The sequence below is a fragment of the Poecile atricapillus genome, chromosome 1, assembly GCF_030490865.1.
Source record: "Poecile atricapillus isolate bPoeAtr1 chromosome 1, bPoeAtr1.hap1, whole genome shotgun sequence".
NCBI lineage: Eukaryota > Metazoa > Chordata > Aves > Passeriformes > Paridae > Poecile > Poecile atricapillus.
In genome coordinates this window covers 85,677,188-85,690,412 of record NC_081249.1, presented here as the reverse complement: position 1 = coordinate 85,690,412, position 13,225 = coordinate 85,677,188, and the positions used below count along the sequence as shown (strand labels likewise).

General features: G+C 45.9%; 1 protein-coding gene across 3 annotated transcripts in view; it reads right to left on the bottom strand.

The window, feature by feature from the left end:
• Positions 1–1,754: 1,754 nt before the first annotated feature.
• GAB2 (GRB2 associated binding protein 2) overlaps positions 1,755–13,225 on the bottom strand; it is a 93,968-nt gene continuing 82,497 nt past the window's right edge. For 2 of the 3 annotated variants that reach the window (XM_058864086.1, XM_058864089.1), the window contains exons 7-10: positions 12,543–12,633; positions 11,116–11,218; positions 10,138–10,263; positions 1,755–8,536 (exon numbers count right to left, since the gene is read on the bottom strand). In XM_058864086.1, the coding sequence (XP_058720069.1) occupies positions 8,393–8,536; positions 10,138–10,263; positions 11,116–11,218; positions 12,543–12,633 (464 nt within the window). In that variant the 3' untranslated portion in view covers positions 1,755–8,392. The remainder of the gene's footprint in view (positions 8,537–10,137; positions 10,264–11,115; positions 11,219–12,542; positions 12,634–13,225) is intronic. The other variant, XR_009280657.1, reaches the window with a different exon arrangement.

The window sequence follows — 13,225 nt, the reverse complement described above, 5'->3', positions numbered from 1 at the left end:
TAATTCAACATACAGACTTAGTGTCTTATTGCAGTCTTATTTATTATTGTCTTATTCATTGATATTGAGCTGATGGGTCAAAAAAGAGATGGAGAAGCTGAGGCAGCTGTCCTCTAGGACATGGGGCAGTCCTGCAGAGTGGTGGCGTGGAAGAGGGGATTGGGCAGAGGTGGAATGGGAACCTCAGTGCAGTGCTGTGTGCCCTCCAGAAGATCACAATACTAATAGCTGAGCCTTGCACATGAGCAGTGGAGTGTGTTTGTTGTTTTTAAGTCAGGTGCTGAGAGGTAATAAATGAAGACCCAAAGCTGAAGTGTCACAGAGAAAGGACAGTGCTTCCTGGTTTTATTAATAGACTTCTATTTATTTCCTGTTCAAAGAGATTGCCAAAAGTTTTCCTGTTGCTGTCATGCTAGCTCCTTTCTTTATTCTGGAGTACCACCTGAAGGCATTTTCTGTGCTGTTTGCTGTAAGGTGTTTTTGTAGGAGACTGTCTTTAACTTGATGAGATCATAATCTAAGTAATGAAGGCAGATAGTCAAACCAACATGGAAAATGGCTGTATCATAGATAAGCTCTTTCCTGAATGTCTTTTTTCCTGAAGATTTTCTGAGATGAGCAGAGGTAAACAGCATGCAGTTCTCAGCATGGATGGCAGCCTGGAGAGTGTCAGTGGTGTAATGAGGTTGAATGGTTTAGCCCCTCTTAATTTCTTCCAATTATTAGCATTAGACTTCTGTTTTGGACTCAGCCAATCCTACTATGTCTTTGAGGAAGATATTAAATATAGTACTGGTCCCAGTATAGATCTTTGAGGAACACTACTCATTGCTGGTTTGGACACTGAGTCATTGACTGTAGCTCTTCCAATGTGGCCATCCAGCCAATTCCTTATTCATCTAATGGTCCATCCATCTATCAGACTCTTCAATTAAGAGCTAAGAATGTTATAAGAGACCGTATTAAAGGCCTCACAGAAGTCCAGTGTAGTATGAGTGCGGTGTATTACTATCTGTGCTACACCAATTATAGTATATATATAGTATATCTGTACAGTATATGCTATGTTGATGGTAGTGTTAGTAATGCCAGTCATTTTTGCATATGACATATTGATAAAGTATATGCTGTAGTATATGTGGACAGTATGGCTTGTTTTGTCTGTCATACATGCCTCTGGTCAAAGAGAGCCCATAGGGGAGTCCTCAGCTCTTGCTTTGGGATTCCACATGTGCTGCAGATGTGAGATGATGCTACTCTTGTCTAAAAGAGGTGTTATAGGAGCTGTGCTTAGGGGAGGTGTCTTTTCCCAGTTGTCTTTTTTTAAAATAAAACAGGAACAGGAAATCTTAAAGGGAGGGCTGAACTTTTAACTCTGGAGAAAAAGTTTTTCCTTTTGCTGAGGTTCTCTGGGGGCTTTGGTGTCCTGAGCTGAGGCTCACAGGTGCTGAGCTGCTGATGGGTGAGGAAGGCAGCATTTGTCCTCACACTGCATGCAGCAGAGCAGATATATGGTATGAAATTCAATTTAGCAGCTTAAAAATACATGGCTTGGGTTCTGGTATCAGGAAAAACCCTAGCTACATACTAAAGGCCCTCATTACCCATACAGAACACTTGAAACTGGTAGGAGACATGTGGCAAACAGCCCGAGAAGATGCTCTGAAAGCTTTAAAGGTGCTACATAATCAAACTTGATCTGCTTATTTCTTTCCCTGCTATGAATCCATGCTGGGAATCACCAGGAAAATATGTATTTTTATTATCATTCTTTTATTTTCCTGTTGCTTTTCCGTTGCATATACAGTACTTAAAAATGAGATCACCTTCACGTCAGGCATGTACCATGTTTATTAACAGCAAAAAAAGTATTATCTAGGCTTCACTCAAGACTGATTTACAGGATAAATAATTGTTTCAAATTACTTTAAAAAAAAACCAAACAACAACCCCCCAAAGAATAAATTAATAACTTAAGTGATTAGCTGTCCACAGTGATTTGAAAACTCAATAACCATTCAAACAGTGACACCACAAGAAGACACATACTGTACAGTTTGCCACAGATTACTCTTGTCCTTCCTTCTACAAATGGAAATCAAAAAATTAAAAATACTCCTCTTTAAGAACAGTCATAGGCTTTGAAACACACAAAACATCCCTGCGAATCGGCTGCTGACGCAACAGCTTCACAGCTGGGGCTCCAACCCCTCCTCGCAGCAGGTTAATAAACAAATGGAGAAAACTACGCTAATTTGACTGGGTCTGTTCCCACACAATGATGCCCCAAGTCAGTGTGGACATGTTGACTTTGCCAAGGGCGGGGTTGAGTGGGATCTAACTACTCTAAAGGTTTGGTCCTAACCCTATGGGATTCATCGACAGGCTCCCTGTGGAGCCCAGGGTCCTGCTCCCTTCCCTTCTCTGCAACGTGGTTCAACCTCCACGTCCAAACTGCTCTCATACAAAACATGGTATTTTCAGGGTCAATGTGGCAGCAGAACACTGAAAACTGTGCAAATGGTATTTCCCCCACCACCCTCACTCAGAAGAAGATCCTGCCAAGTTTTTTTTCACCTCAGGTAATTAAGGAAGAAGAGGTTTTTAATGAGTTTTGCAGAGTGGGATGTTCCAGTGCTGTGTATGATGCTGGGCATGACAACAGGGTAGCACCACATGCTGCCCAGCCATTGCCTGCAGACTCAAAACAGCTCTTTGCATTATTAGATGTCAACTAATTACAGCTCATGACACATCTGTGAGGTGGGGAAATAAGTACTAAAAACCTTCATTTTACAAGCCGGAGAAAAAGCAGGATACAGAGTTCACGTGAACCCTCTCGTCCCACATGAAGTTACAGTGTGGTGTCACCCAGAGAATGACAATAAAAATGATGGTTTCTTATCTCCTGGTCTTGGGGCAAACCTCTCCCATATGGTCAACCCACTGGCCTACAAATGAATCCATTATATGTTAGAAATGGGCTGCATCAAAAATTAAGAGCCTGCTGATTTGGAGCAAGTCTGTTGAGAAGCTTTTTTAGAGATGTAGCCATGGGGCCCAGCTTCTGTTTCAGATGTTACTGGCTGGTGTTAAAACTTGAACACCACGTACCAGGACCAGCTGGCCGTGGGCTGGAAGGGGACAGCTGTATTGTGACACCTTGCTACATATCAACTTTTCTCAAGAGTAAACACTAAATCATCAACCTGATCAACAGAACAACACTAGGAGTTGTGAACAAGGAGATAAAATTGTGACTACAATGATGAGACACCAAGGACAGGCTGATAGAGGGCTGAACTGCTCCTGGTCAAGGAGGAATCACGATCAAAAAATACACATCTTGACTTGCTCATTAACAGCTGCAAGATCATTGTGTACATGTGGGAAGGCTGGACAGAGAAGAGACAGACTCATCAGAGGCCCTAAATTGGGTTATTGGCCTTTGTGATTTGATGCTGGACTGGTTCCTCTGATTTCCTTGATGGCTCTTTGACAGCCATGTGTGTTCTCTGGCTGGTGCCAGGATTAGGTTTTGCCATTCCCCCTTCCTGTAGAACTAGGGCTTCTCCATAATCACAGCTCCACTGCATCCATCTCATCTAGACAGCATCCCCTCCAGTGGCACGCACAGTGTGGGTGTCAGCTTTTACATGGAATGGAACTTTTACATAACCAGGTGGGAAAACACCAACACAGTGCAAGCACAACTTGAGAAAACCATCCTTTTACTTGCCTCCTAGGCCAGAAAGATCAGACAGGACCTGGGAACTATTTTAACATCTTCCATAGGACCTGGACATGGCTGTACCCTCCTCCCCACCCAAGGAGCTATGATCATTGGATAGCCAAAACAAACCTACTCTTCCTGGTATGCCAAGGTGTGGTGGTGGCATGGGTTTTCTGAGAGCTCTGGATCTAGCCTAACAAATTTACAGATTCAAGCTGTCTCCCAGTTGCTGGAACAGCCTGTCCATGTCCTGGATGACTTGTTCTGGGCCAGCCAGCTCTCTCCCAGGTGCAAGGGATGGCCCAGTGTGGATTAGGTCTTCTCACTGGGGAGTATGGCCTTAGGGGTTGAGTTGTGTGCCTTGACACTTGGCTTCATGGCCAGAGAAGTGGCCCTGTCCCTGTTTTGGATGTCATAGGGCTCTAGGCAAACCCTTGGGCCCCTTCCCTCACATGGAGGAGTCTCCACTCAACCCTGGCAGCACAGGGTCTCAGTGTGAAAGAGATGCTCCAAGCAGGGTCAGCTATCTGACGTAGATTGGTCTTGAAAAGCTCCAAGGATGAAGATGGCACCTCAAGGGACAACCCTGTAAAACCATGGCACTGCTGCCCTATGAACAGCTCACAGAAGCCCCTCAGCAAGATGTCTCCCAGTATGTGCTGGTCTCCACACATTTCTTGTAGGGTTTCTCCAGCCCAGCTCAGAGCTGGGTGAATGGACCAAGCATGCCTGAACACCAGAGCACAGGCATCACATTGGTAGGATAAACCCTTTGAGACTGAAATGCCCAAGAGTGGTGGAAGCTCCACTCCCACCAGTGCATGGCTTTTACTGAGCATTCCACAACCCACAATCTCTGCATACCTGACTCGAGACTCAGGCCAAAGGAGCACATGGTGAGAACCTTAATGGTAAATGGTAAACCTCCCTGCTTTCTCTCGTCCCAGCCTCATGTTCTCCCATATCTCACCCTTGCCAGTGGCTGGTGGCCCAGTGTTCAAATCCATCCCAGTTAGCTCCCAGACAAACCAAGCCTTCCCCACCTTTTGTTTCCGACTCTGCATTTGGCCCCATCTGCCAGACTCTCAGCTTTGCCCTGGCACAGTCTATGCTCACACATTATTTTCTTTCGCCAACTTGAGACTAAGCCTAAGCCTGGCATCCATTTAGAGCTGGAAATGTATTTCCCACTGAACACTCAAATGCCAGTTCAGAGCAAATCGGCTCCAAGGCAGCTCACACATCTCATCAGGAATGGTGAGCAGCATTTGCACACTCACAGCAAGGGATACATACTTTTGGAGACTTTTGCCTTTAAAACCATCTTCAAAACCCATTCAAGCTTGGGAAAAGCTCTGAGCCATGGACCTGGTGCTTCATGAAACTAAATATTGAGGTCATGATGCTTGTCCCAGAGACAACCCTTCTTCATGAGACACACACATGCAAGCACATCCCTTTTCTAAATCAGACCACAGAGCTGTAAGCAGGCTCTGACGTGAAGGCTCAAGCCAGTTTAATTTCAATTAAAATGAATAATTTGCAATGTTCTCAGTTTCCTTAAATACCTATTTCTAACAAAGGAGTCTGTCATACTTGAGAATCCAAGTACAAAGTGGATGTGATAAACTCAATGCCTTCAGGACAAAGTTCTTGGCAGTCTGTGTAATTAAAGCAGCTGCTTTTCAATATGGTTTAAGACTAAATACTGCACAAACATTAATCACCAGGGACTGCTGTAATCAGCTTGGCAATCATCATGGGTGACTATTTCCACTGAAGCCATTGATTACTTAATGCTTTCAGGGGGAGTTGATACAGTCATGTCTATATGGCACAGAGTCTGTAGGCTTCTGTTTAGTTTGGTGGTGTGGTTTGCTTGGTGCTTTGCAGGGGAAATGCTAGAGGAATGTATCTGTTTCAGTGAAAACACAGAATTCACTGCAAAGCAGAGAGAGGCCAGCAACCAGCAGTTGTTAAGTAGCTACTTTTGGGCTGTTTTGGTCTGTAGTCTGCCAAATGCAATGGACCAGTTACTGGGGATATTCATGAGAGCAAATTACCAAAACACAGTGTGTGAGCCTGGGAAAAGAGCTATCCCATGCTAGTGGTTGCCCCAAGAACAAAGACATTTGTGAAGCGTGGAGAAAAAGGACTAGTTTCTCCAGTACCACAAAAGGCTTTTCCAGTCTTAATTAATGCCTTGGATTAAATGTGGGAGTGGGAACTGGATGCACCTACTCCCAGTGCAGAAGCACAGGGTGCCCTCTCAGCAAATTGCATTTAAACCCACTGTGTTCTCCCTCTCTCCACTAAAGCTAACAGCTTAGAAGAAATAGGAAAAAATTAGCTTCCTAGCAGAGTCACATTCTTTTTGGGGAGCTCTCTCCCAGATGGGTGAATGCACACGTTAGTGGGCTCTGGATCAAGCCCAATGCTTAGTCTCCCCTGAGATGCAGAGATGAAAGGGGCAATAGAAATACGAAATACTGCATTCTAGTCTTAGTTCGTCATCTCAACCAGGCAAGTGTGCAAGCCCCCAGCAGGGGGCCAATGGCCCTTGAAGGCTGCAACACACCCCCTGACCTTCAGAAAGCATCTAACTGTGCTAAATCTTGCCCTTTGAGGCTTTGGGGTTTTTCCCCTTCTAAAAATAGTAATTACTATTTTTAGCATAAACATTTAGATATTTTCTTCACTGTTTCTATATAAGTCCAACACTTCAATGTCTTAACAGGGTTGTCAGAGCTTTTCCATTAACATCCCTCCCTTTCATGGCACATGAGAAGAAAATACAAAATGGTGTTGGAAGTTCAGGACTTATTTTACCAGCACACAGCAGCACACAGCCCTTAAAGGACTGGTATCCTATCCCCATGTGGGTCACACCTGGCCCTTTCCAAGCTCAGACCAAGATTAAGCAAACGTGTTAATGCTTAAGCATTAATAATCAATATAACTTGGTGGTGTTACTGGAACACAGAGCCCACAGCACTGGGAGAGGTTCAGCTTGCAGAAAGAATAGCTCCAGCTATTTAATAAATATTATTACCTAATCTTTCTAATGTCTTCTTCATTTGGCTCTTGGTTTGCGGTCAGCCTGTTTATTCGTGTCAGCGCTTGCTGTCTGGCAATCAGGCTGCTCCATGGCAATCATTAGTTCTTCCTGTTTTCATGAGATCATGAATTATTATCTCTGTATTAAACTGTCTCGTCCTTCTCTCTGTGCTCAGCAGCTGCCTGGTGAGTGATCCCAATGGATGTGTTAAGGATCCTGGCAAGGGACAACAGCAGACTCCCACCCATAATTAGAGCACAGGGTCATTAATGTCAGCAAGCCCCACTTCTGTGTTGAAGAAACATTGCTGAAGATGAGGGGAAAACAGTTCAGCCTTTTGCACCCTCCACAAACCAACCACAATGCTACCTTAGAGCTCATACTGAAACGCCCTGCCCTGACTCTCCTGATCAGCCTCTTCCCAAGCTTATGACCTCATCATCAACCAACATTTCAATTACTCCTCTTTCTTCCGAGAAACATTCCACCAGACCTCCTCACCCAACCTCTGCAGTACAGCACCTGCCTTCTCCCAGTCCTTGCAGCAGCCTTCCACTCCCTTCTTGTCACTCATCCTTGTGCCAGTCCACATACACAGGGTCTCCAGAGCCTCCCTGCCTCCCTCATACTCAACCACAGAGCTTCTCACAATGGCCATGATGTAGGATTCTCACTCTATGGGCTTCTTTTGGTGCCACAAAAGGCAAATTTTGGGTTTTAGGGTCAGACTCACAGGAATTGGTTTTAGACAGGCGGTGGGTCAGTGCTTAAATTCTGCCTTCCAAAGCCAATCCCTCCAGCCCCTTCCAAAGCCATTCTCTCTAGCCCACTGACTTTGAGAGATGATGGGGGAATATAAACAGAAGACACCCCAACAAACTCATGTGAGCATGTGACGGCATGTATGTGTGTGTATGATGGGGCAAGTTCTGGGCTCCTAAGTGAGCTCAGTGGGATGGTATGGATGCTTGTCAAGCTCCTGAAGGTTAACAACCCAACCAAAACCTCGGGGGCTGTCCAGCCAGGAGGAGAACAGCCCTCAGAGGTTTTGAGCATATTATTTACAAGAGACAGGACAACAAAAGTGATTTCAAAAGCAATGGTCCTTGCTCCGTTTTGGGACTGGGAAGAGGCAGAGAAGAGGACAACCATAAGGAGTGGAGAATCAGAGCTGGGGAAGGATATCCTATGGGAGATGCTACAAACCTGCGGGGCATGGTTTAGGGTATGATGTGGAAGAATACGGGGAGAGATGATGCAGTGTTAGCACATACAAGGTGGCTTTAATAGCTGTTAGGAAAAGATGTGTAGGGTGAAACCTGGTATTGCTAAGTCAAAGTTCCTGGATAGTGCATCCAGCAGCTAAAGCACAAACCTAGCCACCGAACATAGTTGGTCTTTATCACTGGCAAACAGTATCTGCCAAGTCTTCCCCTGAAACTAAGTTTTGTTTTGTTTTAAGAGAAAAAAAAACAATGACACCCCCTCCCCTCCACAGACAAGTCTTAGAAATCCAGCCCAAGTGGATATGGCTGCCCAGCGGGGCCGCAGCTGGGGAAAACCAACAGGACATTTTCCTGTCTCGCTGCCTGCCGCAGGCACTACTGCTTCGTGCTCTTGGCAGGCTCCGAGGACTGCCGCACATCAGTCCACTCCTGCATGGTGCTCTGCAGCGCCTGCGTCTTCTCCTTGTCCACTTGCACGTAGTCAACCTTCTCATCTGAGGCGACCGACGAGGTGGAGGGCTGTGGGGAGGAGAAACAGGGCACCATCTGGTCACTCATCAGCTCCCTGCTCTTCCCTCTCCCTCCTCTCTGCAGCAGCACCGCGGGTGCCACAAGTCCACCAGCACCATCCCTGCTTTCTTGAAGACTCCACTCATTACCCTCCCTCTAACCTCCCAAAGACACTTGGATGAAGGATTTCAGTCTGCTCTGCCTCTTGCTGTCATGAGACTGCAGTGCAATGGGAGGGTAGAAACAGCATGTGGGTCTCTACCTTCTTGCAAACTTTGGGACATGGATATTTGGTTGTAATTGTGTTCTCTAACTGCTGATTTTTTGAGTTCAGCCTTACATCTTGCTCATTTTCCTATAAAGAACTCCAGAACTCTTAAGAGATATACATAAAAATACCAGCTCTGTACATTTTAGCTGTGCTGACTCTACCCACCTATGGCACTGGCTCATTTTCATCCCCAAAACAATAGGTATGTTTGCAGGGTCACCCAAGAGATGTGTTTTGAACAAGGAGATACTTTTTACCATAGCTTCTGGAGCCCTGGACTCTTCTGACTCTACAAGTACCTCAGAGGACCTCCATCTGCTTTTAACTGGAGCCGGAAAATGCTTCTTATTGCTCTAAAATCACTTTTCCAGCACGGGATATAATTTAAATCTGTGATACTTGCAGAAATATTGCTGGGCAGAAAGAAACCATCAAGGGACAACTGTCAAATAATAAAATGACTTAACCAGTGGGATGCTTTGCCTAGGAAACAAGGTGGTGTTTGAGAGAGAGGCCAAATCACAAGTGGTTGCCCCAAAGGTTTATACAACCCTTGTCCTTCACCTTTCAGATGCAAAACCCAAGTCTGGTCTTGGAGGACCTGTTGTTTTAAAGGAGGCAAAAACCAATTCTGATACTTCTTGAGATTACCTCCTGACTGTTTCAACATATAGTCTCCAGCTTAATTTGTGGTCCCATCACTATCCCTGAACCCTGCACATCCATGCTTCTGCTTTGCACTTCCAGCAAAGCTGCAGACATGCAAGAGAGACTGACTTTGACCTAGAGTAAATATAGCAGTGGGTCATAGAATGGTTTGGGTTGGAAGGGACCTTAAAGATCATCTCATTGCCACCAAGCCATGGGCAGACACACATTCCACTAGACCAGGTTGCTCTAAGCCCCATCCAACCTGGCCTTGAAGACTTCCAGAGATGTGGCAGCCAAAGCTTCTTTGGGCAGTCTGTTCAAGTGCCTCACTACCCTCACAGCTGAGAGTTTCTCTCTAATATCTAATCTAAACCTGCCCTCTGACAGTTTGAAGCCACTACCCCTTGTAGTGTCACTGTATGTCCTTGTAAAAAGTCCCTCTTCCAGCTCGCTTGCAGCCCCTTTAGGCACTGGAAGATGGTCTAAGGTCTCTCTGGAGCCTTTTCTTCTCCAGGCTGAACAATCCCACCTGTCTCAGCCTGTCTCCACAGCAGAGGTGCTCCAGTGCTCTGAGCACAGAGATTCTTGAGACCACAGTCCGGGGCTTTGGACCATGCTGTTGCCAATGTGCACAGAAGCCCTTAAAAATGCATCACTTTTAATCAGAAGTTTATAAAAGCCCCCTTACCTTCCTGTGTGGCCCTGGTGAGCTTGGCTGGAAGTCCAGGGCCAGGTAATCCACACTCCCCGAACTCTTTTTAGGTGCTGGGCTGTTGGTACCACTAGGAACAGGAGAAGCAGAAATGGGGTTTTGCTAATGCAGGGAAGAGACAGGAGAGATAATGAGGATTAAAATGGGAAGGAAGAAAGGAAAAAGGAAATTAACACAAAACCAGATATGAAGCATGTTGGAGGCACCTTTAAAAGATCCTGGGGATTTGCTCATCTGCCACTGGGACAAGGATGTGCAAGAACTGCTGGGATATTATACATGTTGTATATTGGGCTAACAAATATTTCAAGCTCATGCTCTTGATTTCATGCTTCAGAGCAGCTCTGCTGCCTTTCTGCTGATTTGATTCGTATGCCTGACAACAGACGTGGGCTTCAGCATTTCCCAGGAACCACACCTCAGAGAGGCCAGGCCAGCTCTGGGATCTTCACTAATCACAACCATGCTGCACAGAGCACAGATTTCCTCTACCCTATTAGTTACACAGCCTCAAAAATATGCTTCAAGTCAGTAGCTTGACCAAGAGAGACAAAATCCCCTCCCTGTAAGCAGTGCCACTCCCTGCTGCTTCTCTGATAGCCCCTGCTCCCACAGAAGCATGATGTCAGCAGCTATTAGGGGAAAAAAAATTGAAAAAAAGCAACTTTAATTAGGAAAATACACCCTGACAGTCCATATAAATTTTTATCCCCTCTTAATTCCTGGCAAAGTAGGCGATACATGTTTCTGCTCTCATACACATTTAAAACTCCAATGAGACACGTCGTTCTCAGAAGGAAACACCCTGTTTTGTGCATTTAGGGATGCACATAAGGAAGTACTGCACACGGTGCTATCTGAGCACTTCCACGTCATGAGCTAGGAATGCATCTGCTGAGCTGGGGAAAGTACATGTCCTGCCAGGACCATCTGTCTTAGCTGTGGGGCCCTTACCATCGCCACGTAGTTCTCCTCGCTGTCTCCCGAGTCAGTGCTGGTGATGCTCTGGGAGGAGACAGGGCGACAGTACTGCAGAGAGCCGGCGTTGAAGGTCTGGCTGCAAGAACAAGGGTTGATGTGTTATTGATGGCTGCAGGTCCTGCTTGTCCTTCACCAAGGAGGGATGGGACAGGGCAGCCCCTGATGCCTGCAACCATCACTGTGATGCAATCTGGGCATGAAGAAGAGCTGGTGGCATTGAGGCTCTCCAGACTGTCCTTTCCATGGGTCAGAAATTCCTGGGTTTGGTCTCCTCAATTTTTTCTTTCTAGAATTTTTTAGTAACACTTTGCTTGCCGTGTACCCGTAACTCTCCTGTTCTCATCTACACAAATCAGATTCCACAAACTCCTTCATCTCACAGGAAACATTTAATTGTGGAGGATGGAGGGGCAGCCTTGGTAAAGCCTCTCACCTCCAGCCTCACCACAGCTACAGGATTTGTTTACTGTACAGGTCTTATCCAAAGTTTTTGCCGGAAAACAAATCCTCTGAGGAATTGTCTTGCTTTCAGCTGGCCAAATCTAATTACACCAAACAAAATAATGAAATCAGCTTCTGGCATTAAAATGTGTGTCTCGAAAAGCTATTCATTGCCTTTCAGTAAAGCAGGGTCATATGATCAGCTGATAGGGGAAAAATCCATTAGCTTCTCCAGGGTCAGACCTCTTGTCAATCAAACCCTGCTTGCTGCTTCCCAGCGCAGTGATTTCAGCACACAGCACTCATGCCCTGCAGTCAGTCTCCACACAATCCAATTTATTAGAGGAGTCATAACAGCCAAGCTTTGCTTCTGCCTTTTACTGGACAACATTAGACCATGAATTAGTAGCAGAGCTGGAATTGTGCGAATCCTGTTATTTTTGGCTGGCAGACATAACTCTGAAGTGCTTTGGTTTAATTTTGCAGACTTTCTTCAGGCTAAGCTTTGCTTTCAAGGCAATCAAAACATGTCTTGGTCAGACCCTGAGAGTCACCCTATGCTTTGAGACAACGGTGGGGTTTTGGGGGGGATAGCTTGGATGTGAAATCATGCCCCCCACCCAGCGTGGCTGAGTTGGTCTGGCTCAGCTGCATCATGAATCATGGTGGACCACAGGTCTCAGGTCGGAGCCATGGTTCTCCAGCAGTGGTCAGATCCCAGAAACAGGAAATGTCTTCACGAGATCTTAATTAGCTTGTTAGCCACATGCTGGACTTTCAAAGGGAAAATGTGAAATCCCAACTGAAATGAATTTATCCTCCTGCCACCAGCTGTGATGTGGGGAATGTTTAATCCATGGCAAAAGTGACAGCATGCCTACATGTGGACACCAGTGAGCATGAGACCAGAGAGCTGCTGTTGGAGCAAAGCAAGAATTCATCCCCCAGCCATTACTCACGTTGGCCTGGACCAGGATTTTGTGACTGGCGATTTGAAGGGAAGTTCATCAATGACAGTGTTGTTCCTCAGGTCCAGCGGTGATGGCTTTGCTGGGGAGGGAAAAAGACTTTATTCAGACGCAGCGTGTTCCTACAATGTTCTCTGGCATGAGAGTGTCCCCAGTAGATGGTTGATTACTTCCCATTTTACTGATCAGCCCCCCAGCCCTCCCTGCTGATGACAAATACTCTGAACCAGAACTCCTGTGCTCATTGACACGAGAACTGGGAGAAAACAGTGAATTTCTCCCTCTGCTCCACAGCCCCAAAGTGGATGGATGGTCCCAAAAGGGGAATGTGCCTTCCAGGGAATGGAGATCTGCTAAAAATGCCCAAACCCCAAAACCATTCATTAGATACCTGTGGTAACTAATGCATTAGATGGGGAGAAGACCAGGCTCTGCCAGGCCTGAGATGCCTCTGTGTGGAGTGTTTTTCCATAGGGAATGGGAAAGAACATCTACAAGGTAGTGTGAAAGCTTTTCTCAGTATGGATGGTTCATTAGGTGGAAGAGTGCTACACTCCAATGCCAGTCCTTGAACACAGTGTTCATGGGGTTGGGTGGTGTCACCCTAGAGATGGGAGCCCTCATCCTCAGGATCTCCTTGGCCACCTGTCAGATAATGGATTAGGGAGAGATTC